At 45.1% G+C, this 18,152-nt stretch overlaps 1 protein-coding gene across 1 annotated transcript in view; it reads right to left on the bottom strand.

The window, feature by feature from the left end:
• Window positions 1-18,152, bottom strand: part of CACNA2D4 (calcium voltage-gated channel auxiliary subunit alpha2delta 4) — a 123,528-nt gene that overhangs the window by 44,284 nt on the left and 61,092 nt on the right. The window contains exons 23-26 of the mRNA XM_032390745.1: window positions 14,154-14,247; window positions 6,916-7,011; window positions 4,664-4,791; window positions 718-798 (exon numbers count right to left, since the gene is read on the bottom strand). Of these exons, the coding sequence (XP_032246636.1) occupies window positions 718-798; window positions 4,664-4,791; window positions 6,916-7,011; window positions 14,154-14,247 (399 nt within the window). The remainder of the gene's footprint in view (window positions 1-717; window positions 799-4,663; window positions 4,792-6,915; window positions 7,012-14,153; window positions 14,248-18,152) is intronic.

Genomic DNA, 18,152 nt, shown 5'->3' with positions numbered 1-18,152 from the left:
GCTAGAGCGGTGCATCCTGAAGGCCACCGGTGGGGTGCGTGTTTCCTTTGGTGGGAAGTCAGGGTTGGACGATCTCAGCCAGACCCCAGCCTGCTCCTCCCGCCTCCTTTGCCCTGAACCCAGCCTGGGGAGACAAGGCTCACCCAGCCCTGCCTGCGCCCCGCCCCGCCCCTCTGGCTGCGGAGTCCTTTCTCTGGGGTCCCTGGGGAAGCAGGACAGGACCCGTGATGGCTGATGCTTGAGCGCCCACTGGACTGCACAGCTGTGCAGAACCGAGCTGGGGCTGAGACATGGGAACTGAAGCCAGGATAAGGAGGGTTTCACCACACAGGCCTGATCATGCTCAGGCAAGGAGGCCCAGGTGCAAAGGACTCTTTTAGGTACCAAGAAACCACCACGTCCGGGCAGCTGGGGAGGGTCACTGGGTGCTCTCATCCCCTTTGAGGTCAATGGCAACACAGGGTAGGAAGCTGGGTCTTAACCTGTCGGAGCTTCATTTGACTTCATAAATTCTTTTGGATCTCAGGTTTTATAAACAAAATGGCTTGGGAAGACTCCTTTTTCCCTCAGTCCCTCCGTTCAGCTGGGAAAACCTCTGGCCGGAGGACTGTGGCCCTCGCGGACCACAGGCAGGGTCCTCCTGCTATTCCCGTGTGCCTTGTTCCTGACCTCGACTCACAACACCCCGACCGCCGTGGTGCAGAGGGCAGCTCCTACCTGCAGCAATGGCTGTCTTCTTGTCCACGGTCACGGCCACAGCTGTGCTGGCTGTCACTACCATGGGCTGGCCTGGACTTTCTGGGGAAACAAAAATTGCCAAGTCACTTTCTCAGCACCCGGGGAAGAGCCAGTGGTTGGGTGGTGGGTGGGGAGGCTGAGAGCACACTATGAATCCCAGGAGAGGGCAATCCTTGAATAAGTGAGGTGGGGGGGTGGTGTTGGGGAAAGCTGTGGTGGCTCTGTCACTTTCACCCACTGGTTTTTGCAGAGCACCTCCCACGTGTCGGGGACTGCCACCTCCCCACGCAGATCTGACCCTGCCAGATAAATACACCAGGGCCCCTGGCGGCCTGGACAATGCAGTGTTGTCTACGTCACTAGGACACTGTAAGTTCGCGCTGTCTCTGGGCAGCAACTGTCTGCTGGCTGTTGCCTCCCTCGAGCTCAGGGACCCTGCTGTGACCTGTCCTCTCAGCGCGGGTTCCACCCAGAAGACTTGAGTTGCGTCAAATGATTCTTTCTAGCAGAAGGACAGGCTGCATTCCAGAACTCGTGGTGGCTGATCCTGGGCTGTCCTTCATCAGTCACATGAGTCAGGGTGACACAGCCCCTCTGGAGGCCTGGCGAGGGCTGCGCCAGGCACAGAAGGCTGGCGGGTGCCTGGCACATCCGAGGCACCCCATAAATCCTGGCCGTTGGGGGCCAGCCTGCCGCCACCACCCCATTATCAAGCCACCCTTTCACTGGCTTACAGACAGTGACTGCACTTCTGGGACACTCTGCCCGGCTCTTGAAGGGGCTTGCTTTGAGCTGCTCTGCCTCTCTCTTTTAGGATAATCAGGTCACCATGGGTGCAGAACTTAGGTGGCCATGTCGGCTCGACATGAAAACAGAGCTTTCTGGCTTGGCGGTGGTATGGGCTAGTGCATGACCCTGGGCTTTTCAATCTTTGTCAGTCCAGGGACATGGCTTAACTTTTCGAAGCATTCTTTTTTTAAAGATTTTATTCTTATTTATTTATTCGAGAGAGAGAGCGGGGGGGGCACAAGTTGGGGGGTAAGGGAGGGAGAGGGAGAAGCAGGCTCCCCGCAGAGCAGGGAGCCTGACACGGGGCTTGATCCCAGGACCCTGGGATCATGACCTGAGCCGAAGGCAGACGCTCAACCAACTGAGCCACCCGGGTGCCCCTTTTCAAAGCATTCTTGTCTACAGGCCAAGTTCCATCACTAAAATTCCCAAGAAAGGGGCAAAATTTTTATCAAGTGCTGTCTTGTGAGAAGGTCTTTATATCAAATGTCGCTTGAAACACGTCATGAGAAGCTTACGTGGAGATCATGTGTTGTCATGGAACTTAAATTATGCTTTCTTGTATCTATTTTGCGAAGATCATCCATCACACCTTGCTATAATCCAATATCTCACAGAAATCCAAAATTACTCTGATTCTAGAAACTTAATATGTAGCATTGTCCTTGCTTCTAGGAATTTGCCATGATAAAACCACAATAAACACAGAAGTCAGCTTCCTCCCCCCACTTCTAGAAACGCCTGGAAGCAGGAGGAATAGGCCTGAGGCACCTGGGCATTGGCGAGACTCTGCTCTGTGCTGGCGGATTTCTCAGGCACTGAATGCAAAAGACAGTTCCGCGTGGGCAGAACTCAGGCCGCCAGGCCCCAGGCAAAGGGCAACAGAGTCAGCCCAGAGAGGCAGAGGGAAGCCTCCATTCACCCTGGAGGCGGCTCCTCGGCCTCTTCGGAGTACCCGCCCCCCATGAAAACGAAGCTGTTGTTGTTTTCTTCCTTGGGAGAGAATGAGAGTGTGCAGAGGTGCCCACGTTTCTCCAGGCACAGGCAGGAGCTAAAGCAGCAGGCGAGGGTGTGAAAAGAGAGCAAGCTCCTGCCTCCCTACTCAACCGTCCCCCCTTTTGGGTTGCCAGCTTCCCTCTCTTCTCCTTGCGGCTTAGTTCCCCACCCACCGCCCTCCTACCTCACTGCCACAAAAAGCAACCCCGGCAGCCTTCAGGCAGGGGCCCAGTGACAATGCAGGTAGGAGGGAGCCCTCCTCCTGGACTGGGGGCAGGGGCCAGGGCTTCACCCCAGAGAACCTCCCCAGGACCCTGTGGGTGGGAGCCCCTCCTGGGGGAGCCCTTGATGCTGCTCTAGAAGGTGACACGAAGAAAGAGCTGCCTCTTTCTGGCTCTGGGGGGCAATGTGGGGAGGAGACCATCACCTTGGCTTTGTGAGCCTCCCTTGTGGGCTTTCACTGGGAATAACAGCACTCACTTCCTCTTCCCCTTCCTGCCTTACACTTAAGGTGTAAGGCTTTGGTGGGCAGAACTTGGGTTTGGCCTGGCTCTATGGCTCCCTAGCTGTGTGATCCTGGGCAAGTCACAGAACCTCTCAGAGCCTCAGACTTTTCCTGTGTAAGAAGAGAAGTAATAACAACACTTACAGGGCTGTGCAGATTAAATGAGTTATAGGCTCTGGAACGTTTTGTAAAACATATTAGCGATGCATTCAGTGGGGGGAACAGGCATAGGATGGAGAGGTGGGCTTAGGCACAGGGTGAAGAAGATGTCAAGAGGGCACAGAGGGGGCCTCCTTCTTGCTGCCTGCAGCCCCAGCAGAAGCCCCTGGGAGCCTGGATCTCCCCAGCTGTCAGCTCAGGGCACCTTCCCCATCAGGAAGCTGGAGGAGGGTTTTGGTGGAAGTGGAGGCTGGAGGGTTTTGGTGGAAGGGCATCTCGAAGGGAAAATAGAACTTTCCATTCCAGGTAGACTCCCAGCTGGGGTTCTCCATTTGCCCCACTCCCCTCCTTCTCCTCCTTCTCCTCCTTCTCTCTTTCCCCCTCCTTCCTCTCTTCCCCCCTCTTCCTTCTCCTCCTCCTCTCCCTCTTCTTCTCCTTCTTCCCCCATCTCTGCTCACTCTGACCTGGACACAAATATTCCTAGGCCCTCTTGCTCCACTGTGCTGGGGTCAGTTTCCCCCAGAGGTGACCTTGTGGAGGACCTGCTCTGCTGCAAACTCTTGGGGCCCTGGATGTGTCCCTCAACCTCTCTGGGCCGTAGTCTCTTGACGTGTAAATTAAGAGGGTGAAGCTATGCAACCTCCAAAGTCCCTTTCTGTTCTAAACATTTTGCAGTTTTCCTGGTGCTCTGTTAAAGTCACTAAATTTTTCTTTTTGGGGGCTATTTTTCAGAGTGGGGGCTGGGGGTTGGGAGTTGGGTGCCGGCAGCTCTGAAACCCTTCCTGGGCCTTGGACTAGTAGGGATTTGGTGGCTTGGTCCATAGGGCCAATCTTGGCTGCCCTGCTTCCTTACTGCTTGAGGCCCCCCCCCCACACCGTGGCCTGCCAGCCAGGAGGTGCCCCATTATTACTGGGAGTTCCTGAGGAGCAGACGGGGAGCTCAATGTTGCAGTTCCTGGGAGACCCTAAGGGAGTGGAGACCAAGCTGCTTTCTTTGGGAAGAAGTGCCGTGGGGGCAGTGAACCTGATAAGTACAGTAGTCCCCTGATGGAATAAAGTCTGTTACTTTCATCTGGGGGAGTTTAAGAAATTTTCAAAGACACTCAGATGTTTAGAAACAGAAGAATCTTAAAGATCAACTCTTCCAATATGCTCCTATTTGGAATTTGGGCTAGAATCCAGCTCTTTTTGACTTCTGGGTCAAATCTCTTTCCTTTGTGCCATGCTGGATTTTTAACTTTGGCTGCTGGCTAGGGGATAAAATGATCTGTCCTATATTCAGGGTAGCGATCAATAGCGTGGAAAGGCATGAGCGAGCTTTCTCAAGGTGCTAATGTGTGTCAGGAGGGAAGGTTGGAAGGGAGCCCAGAGGCGTTGACATCCTGTTATGTACCTGCTCCTGTTTTCCACCCAGAGCTGCAGGAGGAGGCAGCCCTGGCCCCAGCATGGCCCCAGGAGCACAGGGGTACGGATTACCTGGTCCCTCTGTTGATCGGAGATTGAAGACAAAGCTGCCAGCAGGCTGCTCGGCGGCCTGGCGGTACCACAGAGGGAAGCGGTCCATGGTGAACACACTGGCCTCATCCTCAGGAGTCAGGAACTTTCTGCAAAGAGAAAGATTTGGTACCCCCCCCCCAAGATCTGGGAACATGTTTATCCCTTTCTCTTTTTTTCACACAAGGTCATCTTGGCTGGACCAAGAAGAGAGATTCATCTCTGCTTTGGTAGGATTGCAGGTAGAAAATATTAGCCCCTAGACTGATTTTACCCCGGACAATGTTCCCCAGAAATTCCTGCCTTTTCCAGAATCAAATGCTGTTGCATCTGATGACACATTAGTAGCTAGAAGAGGTAGAGAGCCTGTATTGTGAAAGGAGACTTTTTTGTTGTTGTTGTTAAATGAAAACTCCTTTGCCTGCAGGGTTTATTTCTCTTGGATATACCCTAATTTCTTTTTGTCTGGCTAACTGGCATGTCTGGATGGGGAAATTGCATAGTGAATTCTATCACTGCACTAATAGAAGGGCATAAATTCCTCCAAAACGGTTACTTCAAAAGTCATTGCCTCTAGGGTTTAAAATGCCTTATGAGTTATCTTTTTCTTGAGCAGCTTTACCTTGCTAATTATGGTTTTGCATTCCCTGAACACACAGCAGCCAGCAGAAGGGAGTGTTGGTCCAGAAGCAGAGTGGGAGGCAGGGAGAATCTGGTTTGTGGATTAAAAAAAGACACTGTGGATAACCCACAAGGTGGATAATTGAAGTTTGATTTTAAGAGTGGTTGGTTGGCTTACATACCCAGAAGCTACCTGCCTTGTTGCACAGTTCCTGAGCTCTCCAGTCATGTCATGGTCTAGGTGAAGGGAGCCCTCTGGAGTTGTGCGGCACCTGTGCGGCCATTCATGGTGGCTGCCTTCATAACCCAGGAGGGTCTCTCTGTATTGAGATTTCCTTCTTCCATTCTTAGAAGCCTTTCAGAGAGGATGCAGGGGACTGCCGAGGATGCTTTACACCCTTCATACTGCCAGGTGTGGTTCACCCTGTCCAACTTTGGCGAGACAATGACATGGGTATGCGATTTTCTGAGTGAGGGTGGAAGTTTAAGGGGATGAGGAGGTACGAGTGGGGGGCCAGCCGGAGGGGTTATGAGTGTGGGGAGGTCAGTTCCCAACACTGTTCAAGGCCTTTGGGTGAATCTACAGTTTACCCACCAGATTTGGTCCATTGAGTCATTTGCTGTGTCTCTAACTGGACCATGGAAAGGGTTAGCGAGGTGGAGGGCTCTCTGTTCACCTTTCTGGGAGTGAGGGGAGGTGGGGAGAGAGAAAAGCAACTTGATTTGTTCTCCTAGAAAGCCTCAGCTTTCCAGCAAGTGTGGATCTGTCAGAATCCTGGAAGAAGCTCATAGATGGCTGAGTGTGCTTGGATTCAGTGAGAGAAGCAGTGAACAGGTGGGAGGCAAGGACTGTGGGGTGCCCCCTCGGCCATTCTCCTCCAAGTGCCTGCTGGCCTCTGCCTATTTGGGTCTCCTGATTTGTGAGCCGCAGGTGGCTCTGCTCTACCAACCCCACCCAGCCCCCTTCTCTGGCTTCCATCCTCCCTTTCCTGCAGTACTCAGTGGGGAGGATACCCTGGCAAGCCGGTCTCCCAGAATCCAGGCTTTGCTGGGAGCAGGGTCTCTCAGCTTCAGCACTATTGACATTTTGGGCCAGGCAATGTTTGTGAGGGTGTTTAATACCATCCCTGGCCTCTGCTCACTAGATGCCAGTAGCAAGCCCCCATCCCTTAGCGGTGACAACTAAAAATGTCTGCACATATTGACAAATGTCCCTGGGGTGGGGACATCCCCAGTTGAGAATTGCTGGCTTAGGGGATGTGTAAATTGTCAACAAAGGAGGGGACACAGTCAAATGATTTAGCTTGTCACATACAGACTGGTCCCAAGGGGGAAAACAACTTCTGGGTTTCCTTTTGTGGAAGTGATTAACCCTTCCAACGTTAGTGTCCCAGCCACTCTCTTGCCTGACTGGGCCACTGTCCCTCCTCTCTCGGGGAAACCTCCAGGATGCATCTAAACCTGGTGGAAGGGTTACTTTTCTGACTCTCCCAGTCTGCAAACCACAATACTTCCACCCTCCGTGCACTCCTGGCCTCTGAGATTCTGCCCGTCCACATGCCACGGGAACACCATGCAGGGAGCCCTCTCCCGGGGGGCACAACATGACTCACTTGTCGGAGACCTTCTCGGAGCCCACAAACAAGGTGCTTCTGAGGAGGCCGGCCCGGGTGCCCAGGAAGGCCATGTCCACCACTTGCTCGGACTCACTGTGAGGCAGACAGAGCAGGTGTCATTACGAGGCACTGCAGCGAATAGATCTAGGAAGGGGGCACTGGGAGCCCGGGGAAGACCTGCAGGCCTCTCCTAGCGCCTGGCCTGATCGTCCTGGGGTGGGGGTCGGGGGAAAGGCAGACTGGTTACTCAGGGGGTTGCACACACACGCACTGGCCATCCACTGTGAACATCATGTTTGTTACATCTGGTAGACCCAGCTTCCCTGGGCAGCACCTTCCCCTGTCAATGTGGTCCCCTGGGCCTCTGCCTTTCTGACTTTTTTTTGGCTTCTAATGTGTCCATGCGGGTTTTGGGGGAATTGGCTTTGGAAGACCCAGGAATTCAGGAAAAGAGATGTTGTTTTGGGACCTCAGAAACAGGAACTTCTTATGACTGACACTTACAGGACACTTTGCAGTTTTAAAACCCTTTTCACATGTTTACCTTATTGAAATGGGAAAGGAGGAGAAGCAGACACGGTCTACATCCACCTATGCGAACCCTGTGGAACTTGCCAACAAGACTGGAGAAAGAAAATCCACTAGCTAGCTGGAGTGTAACTGATATTTCTCATGGTCTCAAAGCCATATTTCCACGATGATGGCACCAGCATGGGAGTCATTACTTCTTTTTTTAACATTTCAGCTTTTTTGAGATAAAATTGACATAAAATTGTAAGATTTTTAAGTGTTCATCATGGTTATTTGATATATGTATACATTGTAAAAGGTTTGCTCCCATCTAGTTAAATAACACATCCATCATACCAGGTATTTATCTTTTTTTTGGGGGGGTGAGAATATTTAAGTTCTACTCTCAGCTAATTTCGATTATACAATACAGTGTTATCAATTACAGTCACCATGTTTTATTAGATCCTCAGGCCTTCTTCCTCTTGCAGGTGGAAGAATGTGCTGACCTCTCTTCCCCCAGCAGCCCACAACAATCACTTTCCTTTTGTCTGTTTCTATGAGTTTGACTTAATTTTATTTTATTCTTTTATAGATTCTACATATAAGTGATGCCATGTAGTATTTGTCTTTGTCTGTCCAGCTTGTCTCTCTTAGCATAATGCCCTCCAGGTTCATCTAGGTGGTCACAAATGGCAGGATTTCCTTTCTCATAGCTGAATAATATTTCATTGTGCGTGCACACACACACACACACACACCACATCCTCTTTGTCCATTCATCCATCGACAACATGTTGTTTCCCTATCTTGGCTATTGTAAATCATGCTGCAATGAACATGGGGGTGTAGCTATCTCCTGAAGATAATGGTTTCATTTCCTTTGGATAAATAATCAGAAGTGAGGTCGTTGGACCATATGGAAGTTCTATTTTGAACTTTTTGGGGAACCTCCAAACTGTTGTTCATAGTGGCTGCACCAATTCACATTCCCACCAATAGTGCACAAGCTTCCCTTTTCTCCACATCCTCGCCAACACTTGTTGTCTCTTGTCTTTTGGATAACATTCTAACATGTGAGGTGATGCCTCACTGTGTTTTTGATCTGTGTTTCTCTGATGATTACTGATGTTGAGAACTTTTTCATGCATCTGTTGGCCATTTGTAGGTTTCCTCTAGAAAAATGTCTATTCAGTTCCTCTGCCCTTTTAAAAAAAATCAGATTGTTTTGTTCCTATTGAGTTGTGAGGTTTTTTTTTTTTTTTTACATATTTTGGATATTAGCTCCTTATCAGATATGATTTGCAAATATTTTCTCCCATTTTGTAGGTCGCCTTTTCATTTTGTTCTTTTTCTTGCTTAATTGCTATGGCTCGGACTTCCACTACTATGTGGAATAACAGTGGTGAGAGTGGACATCCTTACTTTGTTCCTGATCTTAGAGGAAGAGCTTTCAGCTTTTCATTGTTTTCACCATTGAATATGACATCAGGTGTGGGCTTGTTACATATGACTTTTATTTAATTACTTCTAACTTTATTAATATTCATGCCCCTAGCCCAATTTGCTACAGGTTATTACCCAATTTCTCTCAGTACCTAGATCAGTGGTTTTAGTGAGTGTATGAGGTAGGCAAGACACAAAGCATCGCCAAGGGGAAGTATTTTTTTTTTTTAATTAAGGCTCAGCTGTGTGGGTATTGGGGTTTCTCCAATGGAATTCTGTGAAGAAGGCTGTACTATGCGACATTCAACTGATAGCACCTGGAGCTGGATTATAGCACTTGATCTACAGTCTGGAAAACCACTGAGGAAAGGGTCTGGAAATGTAGACAGGGTCTGCCTGCCCCCCTCTGATGTTGTAGAAACAAGAATTTCTGGGTTTGGGGCCTAAGTGACTGTTTCTCTAAAAAGCTTCCTGATGCAATTTTTAATTTTTAATTTTTAAAGATTTTATTTATTTATTTGACAGAGAGAGGCACAGCGAGAGAGGGAACACAAGCAGGGGGAGTGGGAGAGGGAGAAGCAGGCTTCCCGCTGAGCAGGGAGCCTGATGTGGGACTCGATCCCAGGACCCTGGGATCATGATCTGAGCCCAAGGCAGACGCTTAATGACTGGGCCACCCAGGCGCCCTCTTTTTTTTTTTAAGATTTTATTTATTTATTTAACAGAGAGAGACACAGCGAGAGAGGGAACACAAGCAGGGGGAGTGGGAGAGGGAGAAGCAGGCTTCCCGCTGAGCAGGGAGCCCGATGCGGGGCTCTATCCCAGGACCCTGGGATCATGACCTGAGCCGAAGGCAGACACTTAACAACTGAGCCACCCAGGCGCCCCAATGCAATTTTTTAAAAGAAGATCTATTTATTTATCTGAGAAGAGAGAGAGAGAATGAGAACGAGCAGGAGAGAGAGTCTTAAGCAAACCCTGAACTGAGCACAGAGCCAGACGCAGGGCTCAATCTCACGACCCTGAGATCACGACCTGAGCCGAAACCAAGAGTTGGACACTTAACCAACTGCACCACCCAGGCACCGCTGATGCAATTCTTTATTCAAAAGTAGTAGAGAAGATGACTAAAAAGGTTTTTTTTCTCCTCAGTGTCATTATGAACACGGATTTAAACACATTATGTTTTAATCCATTGTAGTTGTCATTACTTTTGCTGCTCTAATTGTCCCACCTTTAACCAGTGAGACCACTTCAGGTTGGTTCTGGAGTCCCCCTGGCACAACGTCATGATAGTCTTTAGTAGATTCTTCCTTCTTGTTATGACAAGATGCTCCTGGCTCATTTTGTACACTTCCTGCCCCTGTCCTGAAATCAGACATTTTTCCAAGGGTTGCTGATTCATTTTAATGAGGATGTCTTAATATGCACACTGAAAGTCCACAATCCTGCTCTGGAATGCTCATTGAGGTTGGTCTTTTCTGTGGACAGGGCCAGGATATCCTTTTTGTTTCTTTCAGAGAAAATACGTCATGAGTTCATTGATATTTCCAATTCATATTCAGCAATACATCTTTGATTTTAAAAATTTGCATCTCTTTTTTCGTTTGCTGAAAACCTTGGTTCCTAATGACATTAACATACTATTTGCTCTATCCATCTATATAGTTTGAGAATAACAGTGCCAATATTGTTTCTAGCAATGTGGTTATGGAACATAGTTTTTTGATTTATTTATTGTTTATGGTTCTGTGTTTTCAAGTCCCTTGAAAGAATTCACCTACGTTGTTAATGTCATGAACTTGATACACAACTATGTTTATTTGTTTCATTTGCTTTCAAATTTTTAGAGCTTATTTTTAAAAATCTAATCTTGTTTTATAATGATATAAAGCATTTATATGGTTCCAAAGTCAAATATGCAAAATAAAGCATATTCATAAGCCTGTCTCTGTCTCCATCCCTGTTCTTTCACTCTGCCTAAAGTAATCTTTTTTTGTTTTCTTGTTTATTTTTCCATTAAAAAATATATGTGCACATATGTATATACATACATGCATCTATGTTTATATATGTGTAAGTAACTATGAAAATATATTTGTATCTCCTCTTTTTAAATAAATAGTGGGGTATTATATACACTTTTCTCCATTGGTGAGACCATTCCATTGCAGTATATAGATTTCTCATTTTTTGTAGTTACATAGTATTCCATTATGTGGATCTACCATGGTTTATTTAACTAGGCTCTTACTGATGGATTTAGGTTATTTTCTGTCTTTCACTGTTATAAATGGAGCTGTAACAAAAAACTCATGTATGTATCTTTTCTTATTTTTACTGGTGTATCTCTGGGATACATTCCTAGAAGTGGTATTGCTGAGTCAGAGTGTAAATGCATATGTAATTTGTTAGATATTATTAAATTCTCCTCCATAGACTTTGAAACATTTTGTATACCCACTGACAATATACACAAGCCTGATTCCCCACAGCTTTGCCAGCCATGCATGGCAATAAACTTAGATGGTTATCAATCTGATGAGTGACATACATAATCTTGGTAGAGTTTTAATTTGCATTCCTTTTATTGAGCTAGACTGATCATTTTTTCATATACGTAAGGACTAGTTGTATGTGTTCTCTGAACTGTCCATATTTCTTGGTCCTTTTTCCTATAAAGTGGCTGAGTTTTTACTTCTCTATTTTTGAAGTTCTTCATTTATCATGGATATATAATGTAGGAATAGTAAGCTTTTATTTGTTATATAAGTTACAAACATTTTTCTGGTTTGTCATTTCTCTTTTCACTTATGTTTTTATTTTGCCAAATAAACATTTTTATGCTGTTAAATTTGTCAGTCATTCTCTTATTGCTTCTAAATTTTGAGTCATCATTGGGAAAGGTTTCCTAATTCCTAGATTTTAGAGCAATTGGCTCATGGTTTCTTTTTAGTACTTATATGGTTTTATTTTTTTACATTTAAATCTCTGAGTCATTTGGACTTTATCCAGATGTATGGTGTGAGGAAATAATACAATTTTATCATTCTCCATATGGCTCTCAAACTAGTTATTAAAGAGCCCATTTCCCCCTAGTCTGACTTGATGTCATTTAGATGAATTTCTGGATTTTCTATTCTGTCCCCTTGGTCTGCCTTTCTATTCATGTGTCAATACTACACTTTATAAATTATAGAGATTTTGTCATATGTTTTAATATGTTGGTAGGACAACACTTCCTTTGTTGCTTTTCTTTTTCAGGGATTTCTTGACTATTCTTCCAAATAAACATTATAATCCATTTATCTGGATCCAGAGAAATACTGATGATATTTTTATTGGGATTAATTTAGGAATAATGTCTTTGTGATGTTGGTTCTTCCTACCCCAAAACACTGAATATCTCCCCATTTGTTCAAGTCAACTCTTGTGTCTTCCAAGAGTATTTTATAATTCTTCTTAATTAAGTTTTAGGACATATCTTGTCTTATACCTAGCGGTTTCATTACATTTTATTTTTTGCCCTCTTGAATATTTTTACATGATATTTTTTATCTAGTTTTTTTTTGCATAAAGGATGTTAATTTTTGAATATTCATATTATATCCTGCTACTTCACTGAATTCTCTTATTGTTTATAGTAGTTTTCCTATAAATTCTTTCAGGGCTTCCAGATATACAATCTTATCACTTTCTTAAACAGAGATAATTTGCTTCACCCTTTCCACTTCTCATTGCTTCTAGGTGCATTCTCTTGTCTGGCTGCAGTGAGGCACCCCTGGTCAATTTTAATTGTATTGATTAGTTTTTAAAAACACGCATGGATATTAATATTTGTTCAAATGTCTTTTCTGCATCTATGGGCGTGACTGTATTATTTTCCCCCTTAGCTTTATTAATATGCCATTTTATATTAATTCTCCAGGTCTTCTTTTCTAATATACACCTTGGTTAAGAATATTTGTTCTTCACTGTTTCTCAACATTAAAAATGTCTCTGGCTAATCTCTGAACTTGGAAAGATGAAGATCATGCCCTTTCTCTCCAAACCAGTGATCCAATCCCCTAGACCCCAGAACCAGGCTGCCTGGTTTTGATTCCAGCTTCGCCTCTTACTCCTAAGGCATACGACCTTGGGCAAGTTGCTTATCTCACTCTGCCTTGGTTTCCTCATCTGTTAAATGGGGATAACAATAGTACCTATATTGTAAGGTGGTTATGAGGCTCACTAGGTTAATGTACACCAAGTACTCAGAACAGTGCTTGGCCTGCTGTATTCTTTTTTTGCTTTCTAGTTTTTATTTAATTTTGTAGAGGTAATACATTCACATGGTTCAAAATTGTACCCAAAATTTATACAGTGAAAAGTGTCCTCCCATCCCTGTTTCAGTTACTCATTTTTCTAATGAGAAGCAACCAATGAGAACTCTTTCCTATTTGGCCTTTCATAGATGTTTTATATATACACATGTACAGATATGCCATGGTTTGCCTCCATTTTATAGAAATAGTATCACATTGTGCACAGCGTTCTGCATCTTGCTTTTTTAAATAGGTGATTGTTTCATATAAAATTCTGTTGTTTTCATTAGGATAGCATTAATTAACTTGAGTGTCTAGGGGAGGTTTGACATCTTCATGACGATAATGTTGAATCTTCCTATTCAGGAACAAGATGTAGTCCGCTGTATTCTTGACCTCATTAGTTTCTAGCACCCTCCCAACACGCATGTGCGCTCATACACACACACACACACACACACACACACACACGCACACGCACACACGCCATTCATTTCTTCTTTCTACCTGTCCACTAAACATGATAGCACTAGGTAAATATAGTTGTCTTGTCTTGACCTTACTTGCTGGAAACCAGGTCCTGATCTACTTGAACTACTTTTACCAGGGCTCTTGGTGAAGGGGCTCACACAGCTCCAGCCCAGACTCAGGTGTTCTTGGAATAGGGCTGCTGCAGTGTGGGTGGGGGATCTGGACTGCTGCCCCGGAGACCTGCACTTTGTGTTTCTCCAGGGGGGAGAGCAGCAGCGTGTGTGCGGTGTGGAAGCTGTACCAAGTGCCTGCTTGACCAGGGCCGTGTGGAGGTAGTTCTCACTTCCCCAACGGCTTCCCACCGTCATCATGTTCGTCTTGGACCCGGTTCTCTCCTGATCTGCCAGCCAGGGAGTGGGAGGGACCCTGACTCAGCCAAGGGAATCCTGGGGCTGGAGCCCCCTCCCCTCTCAGGACCCTCAGCCCCGCCCCGGACATACGTACGCAGAGGCGTTGAGAGCCAGCGCTGTCCAGTAGGCTTCCATGGGGGCTGTCACCACCGCGTCAAGCAGTACCTCCCGCACCAGCTCCTCGTCGCCTGGAGGCAAAATAAAAGACCAAACCACTTATTTCCTCCATGATGATGAACACAGCTCATCTGCTCTTGCGAGGAACCCTGAACTTAGGGAATGGGCTGTGCCTCATAAACACGGGTCTGGGATGCGTAAAACCATCTATGTGAGCTTGAGGAAGTCGTGTTGCTTCTCTCAGTCTTCACATCTTCAATCCCGAACAATATGTGACTAGGTCTAAGTGATTTCTAAGGCTCTTCCCAGTTCCGGTATTCTGTGAGATTAGAACCCCTCAGTGACATCAGCCCTTGCCCTGAGCCCCGGCCACCTCTCCTCTCTGCTGCCATCTGTCTGCAACTTGATCATCACCCTCCCAACACACTGGCCTTTTGCCAGGTCTGTGAATTTGAATTTGCCTCAGAGCTTATGTGCTCTGGATGCTTGCCCCTTACTCTTTGCATGGGTGGCTCCTGGTCTGGATGCTTCCCCCCTACTCTTTTCATGGGTGGCTCTTGGTCTGGATGCTTCCCCCCTACTGTTTGCATGGGTAGCTCTTTTCCCTCTCTCTCTCTCTCTCTTTTTTGTAGTTTTTCATTTTATTATGTTATGTTAGTCACCATACAATACATCATTAGTTTTTGATGTAGTGATCCACGATCCATTGTTTTCGTATAACACTCAGTGCTCCATGTAGTACGTTCCTTAATACCCATCACTGGGCTAACCCCTCCCCCCTCCCCCCTCCCCTCTAAAACCCTGTTTGTTTCTCAGGTCCATAGTCTCTCATGGTTCGTCTCTCCCTCCAATTCCCCCCGCCCATTTTTCCCTTCCTTCTCCTAATGTCCTCCATGTTATTCCTTATGTTCCACAAATAAGTGAAACCATATGATAATTGACTTTCTCTGCTTGACTTATTTCACTTAGCATAATCTCCTCCAGTCCCATCCATGTTGATGTAAAAGTTGGGTATTCATCTTTTCTGATGGCTGAGTAATATTCCATTGTATATATGGATCACATCTTCTTTATCCATTCATCTGTTGAAGGGCATCTCGGCTCTTTCCACAGTTTGGCTATTGCGGACATTGCTGCTATGAACATTGGGGTGCATATGGCCCTTCTTTTCACTACATCTGTGTCTTTGGGGTAAATACCCAGGAGTGCAATTGCTAGGTCATAGGGTAGCTCTATTTTTAAATTTTTGAGGAACCTCCACACTGTTTTCCAAAGTGGCTGTACCAACTTGCATTCCCACCAACAGTGTAAGAGGGTTCCCCTTTCTCCACAACCTCTCCAACATTTGTTGTTTCTTTCCCTGTCCATTTTTGCCATTCTAACTGGTGTAAGGTGGTATCTCAGTGTGGTTTTGATTTGGATTTCCCTGATGGCTAATGATGATGAACATTTTTTCATGTGTCTGTTAGCCATTTGTATGTCTTCTTCAGAGAAGTGTCTGTTCATCTCTTCTGCCCACTTTTTGACTTGATTATTTGTTTTTCGGGTGTTGAGTTTGAGAAGTTCTTTATAGATCTTGGATACCAGCCCTTTATCTGTAGTGTCATTTGCAAATATCTTCTCCCATTCTGTGGGTTGCCTCTTTGTTTTGTTGACTGTTTCCTTTGCTGTGCAGAAGCTTTTTATCTTGATGAAGTCCCAAAAGTTCATTTTTGCTTTTGTTTCACTAGCTTTTGGAGATGTATCTTGAAAGAAGTTGCTGTGGCCGATGTCAAAGAGGTTACTGCCTATGTTCTCCTCTAGGATTTGGATGGATTCCTGTCTCACATTGAGGTCTTTCATCCACTTTGAGTTTATCTTTGTGAATGGTGTTAGAGAATGGTCGAGTTTCATTCTTCTGCATGTGGCTGTCCAATTTTCCCAGCACCATTTATTGAAGAGACTGTCTTTTTTCCATTGCATGCTTTTTCCTGCTTTGTCAAAGATTATTTGACCATAGAGTTGAGGGTCCATATCTGGGTTCTCTATTCTGTTCCATTGGTCTGTATGTCTGTTTTTGTGCCAGGACCATGCTGTCTTGGTGATCACTGCTTTGTAATATAGCTTGAAATCGGGCAACGTGATGCCCCCAGCTTTGTTTTTCTTTTTCAACATCTCCTTGGCGATTAGGGGTCTTTTCTGATTCCATACAAATTTTAGGATTGTTTGTTCCAGCACTTTGAAAAATGCCATTGGAATTTTGATCGGGATGGCATTGAAGGTATAGATTGCTCTGGGTAGCATAGACATTTTAATAATGTTTATTCTTCTGATCCATGAGCATGGAATATTTTTCCATCTTTTTGTGTCTTCTTCAATTTCTTTCATGAGTGTTTTGTAGTTCCTAGAGTATAGATCCTTTACCTCTTTGGTTAGGTTTATTCCGAGGTATCTTATGGTTTTTGGTGCTGTTGTAAATGGAATCGTTTCTTTAATTTCTCTTTCTACAGTTGCATTGTTAGTGTATAAGAAAGCAACTGATTTCTGTGCATTGGTTTTGTATCCTGCCACATTACTGAATTGCTGGATGAGTTCTAGTGATTTGGGGGTGGAGTCTTTTGGGTTTTCCACATAAAGTATCATGTCGTCTGCGAAAAGAGAGAGTTTGACTTCTTCTTTGCCAATTTGAATACCTTTTATTTCTTTTTGTTGTCTGATTGCTGTTGCTAGGACTTCTAGTACTATGTTGAACAACAGTGGTGAGAGTGGGCACCCTTGATGTGTTCCTGATCTTAAGGGAAAGGCTCTCAGCTTTTCCCCATTGAGGATGATATTTGCTGTGGGTTTTTCATAGATGGATTTTATGAGCTTGAGGAATGTTCCCTCTATCCCTATACTCTGGAGAGTTTTAATCAGGAAAGCATGTTGTATTTTGTCAAATGCTTTTTCTGCATCAGTTGAGAGGACCATATGGTTCTTCTCCCTCCTCTTATTAATGTGTTCTATCACATTGATTGATTTGCGAATGTTGAACCACCCTTGCATCCCGGGGATAAATCCCACTTTGTCGTGGTGGATGATCCTTTTAATGTATTGTTGGATCCTATTAGCTAGGATTTTGTTGAGGATTTTGGAATCCATATTCATCAGGGATATTGGTCTGAAATTCTCCTTTTTGATGGGGTCTTTGCCTGGTTTGGGGATTAAGGTAATGCTGGCCTCATACAATGAGTTTGGAAGTTTTCCTTCTGTTTCTATTTTTTGAAACAGCTTCAGTAGAATAGGTATTATTTCTTCTTTGAATGTTTGGTAGAATTCCCCAGGGAATCCATCAGGCCCTGGACTCTTGTTTTTGGGGAGGTTTTTGATCACTGCTTCAATCTCATTACTGGTTATTGGCCTATTCAGGTTGTCAATTTCTTCCTGTTTCAGTCTTGGCAGCTTATAGGTTTCCAGGAAGGCCTCCATTTCATCCAGATTGCTCAGTTTATTGGCATATATTTGTTGATAATAATTTCTAATAATTGTTTCTATTTCCTTGGTGTTAGTCATGATCTCTCCCCTTTCATTCATAATTTTATTAATTTGGGTCCTTTCTCTCTTCTTTTGGATAGGTCTGGCCAGTGGTTTATCAATCTTATTAATTCTTTCAAAGAACCAACTTCTAGTTTCGTTGATCTGATCTACTGTGTTTCTGGTTTCTAATTCATTGATTTCTGCTCTAATTTTAATTATTTCTCTTCTAATGCGTGGCTTAGGCATTGTTTGTTGCTTTTTCTCTACTTCTTTAAGGTGTAGAGTTAGTTGGTGAATTCAGGATTTTTCTATTTTTTTGAGTGAGGCTTGGATGGCTATGTATTTCCCCCTTAGGACCACCTTTGCAGTATCCCATAGGTTTTGGACCGATGTGTTTTCGTTCTCATTGATTTCCATGAATTGTTTAAGTTCTTCTTTGATTTCTTGGTTGACCCAAACATTCTTGAGCAGAGTGGTCTTT

The sequence above is a fragment of the Phoca vitulina genome, unplaced genomic scaffold (assembly GCF_004348235.1).
Source record: "Phoca vitulina isolate PV1807 unplaced genomic scaffold, GSC_HSeal_1.0 scaffold59, whole genome shotgun sequence".
Lineage (NCBI taxonomy): Eukaryota > Metazoa > Chordata > Mammalia > Carnivora > Phocidae > Phoca > Phoca vitulina.
This window is presented reverse-complemented; position numbering and strand designations above follow the sequence as displayed.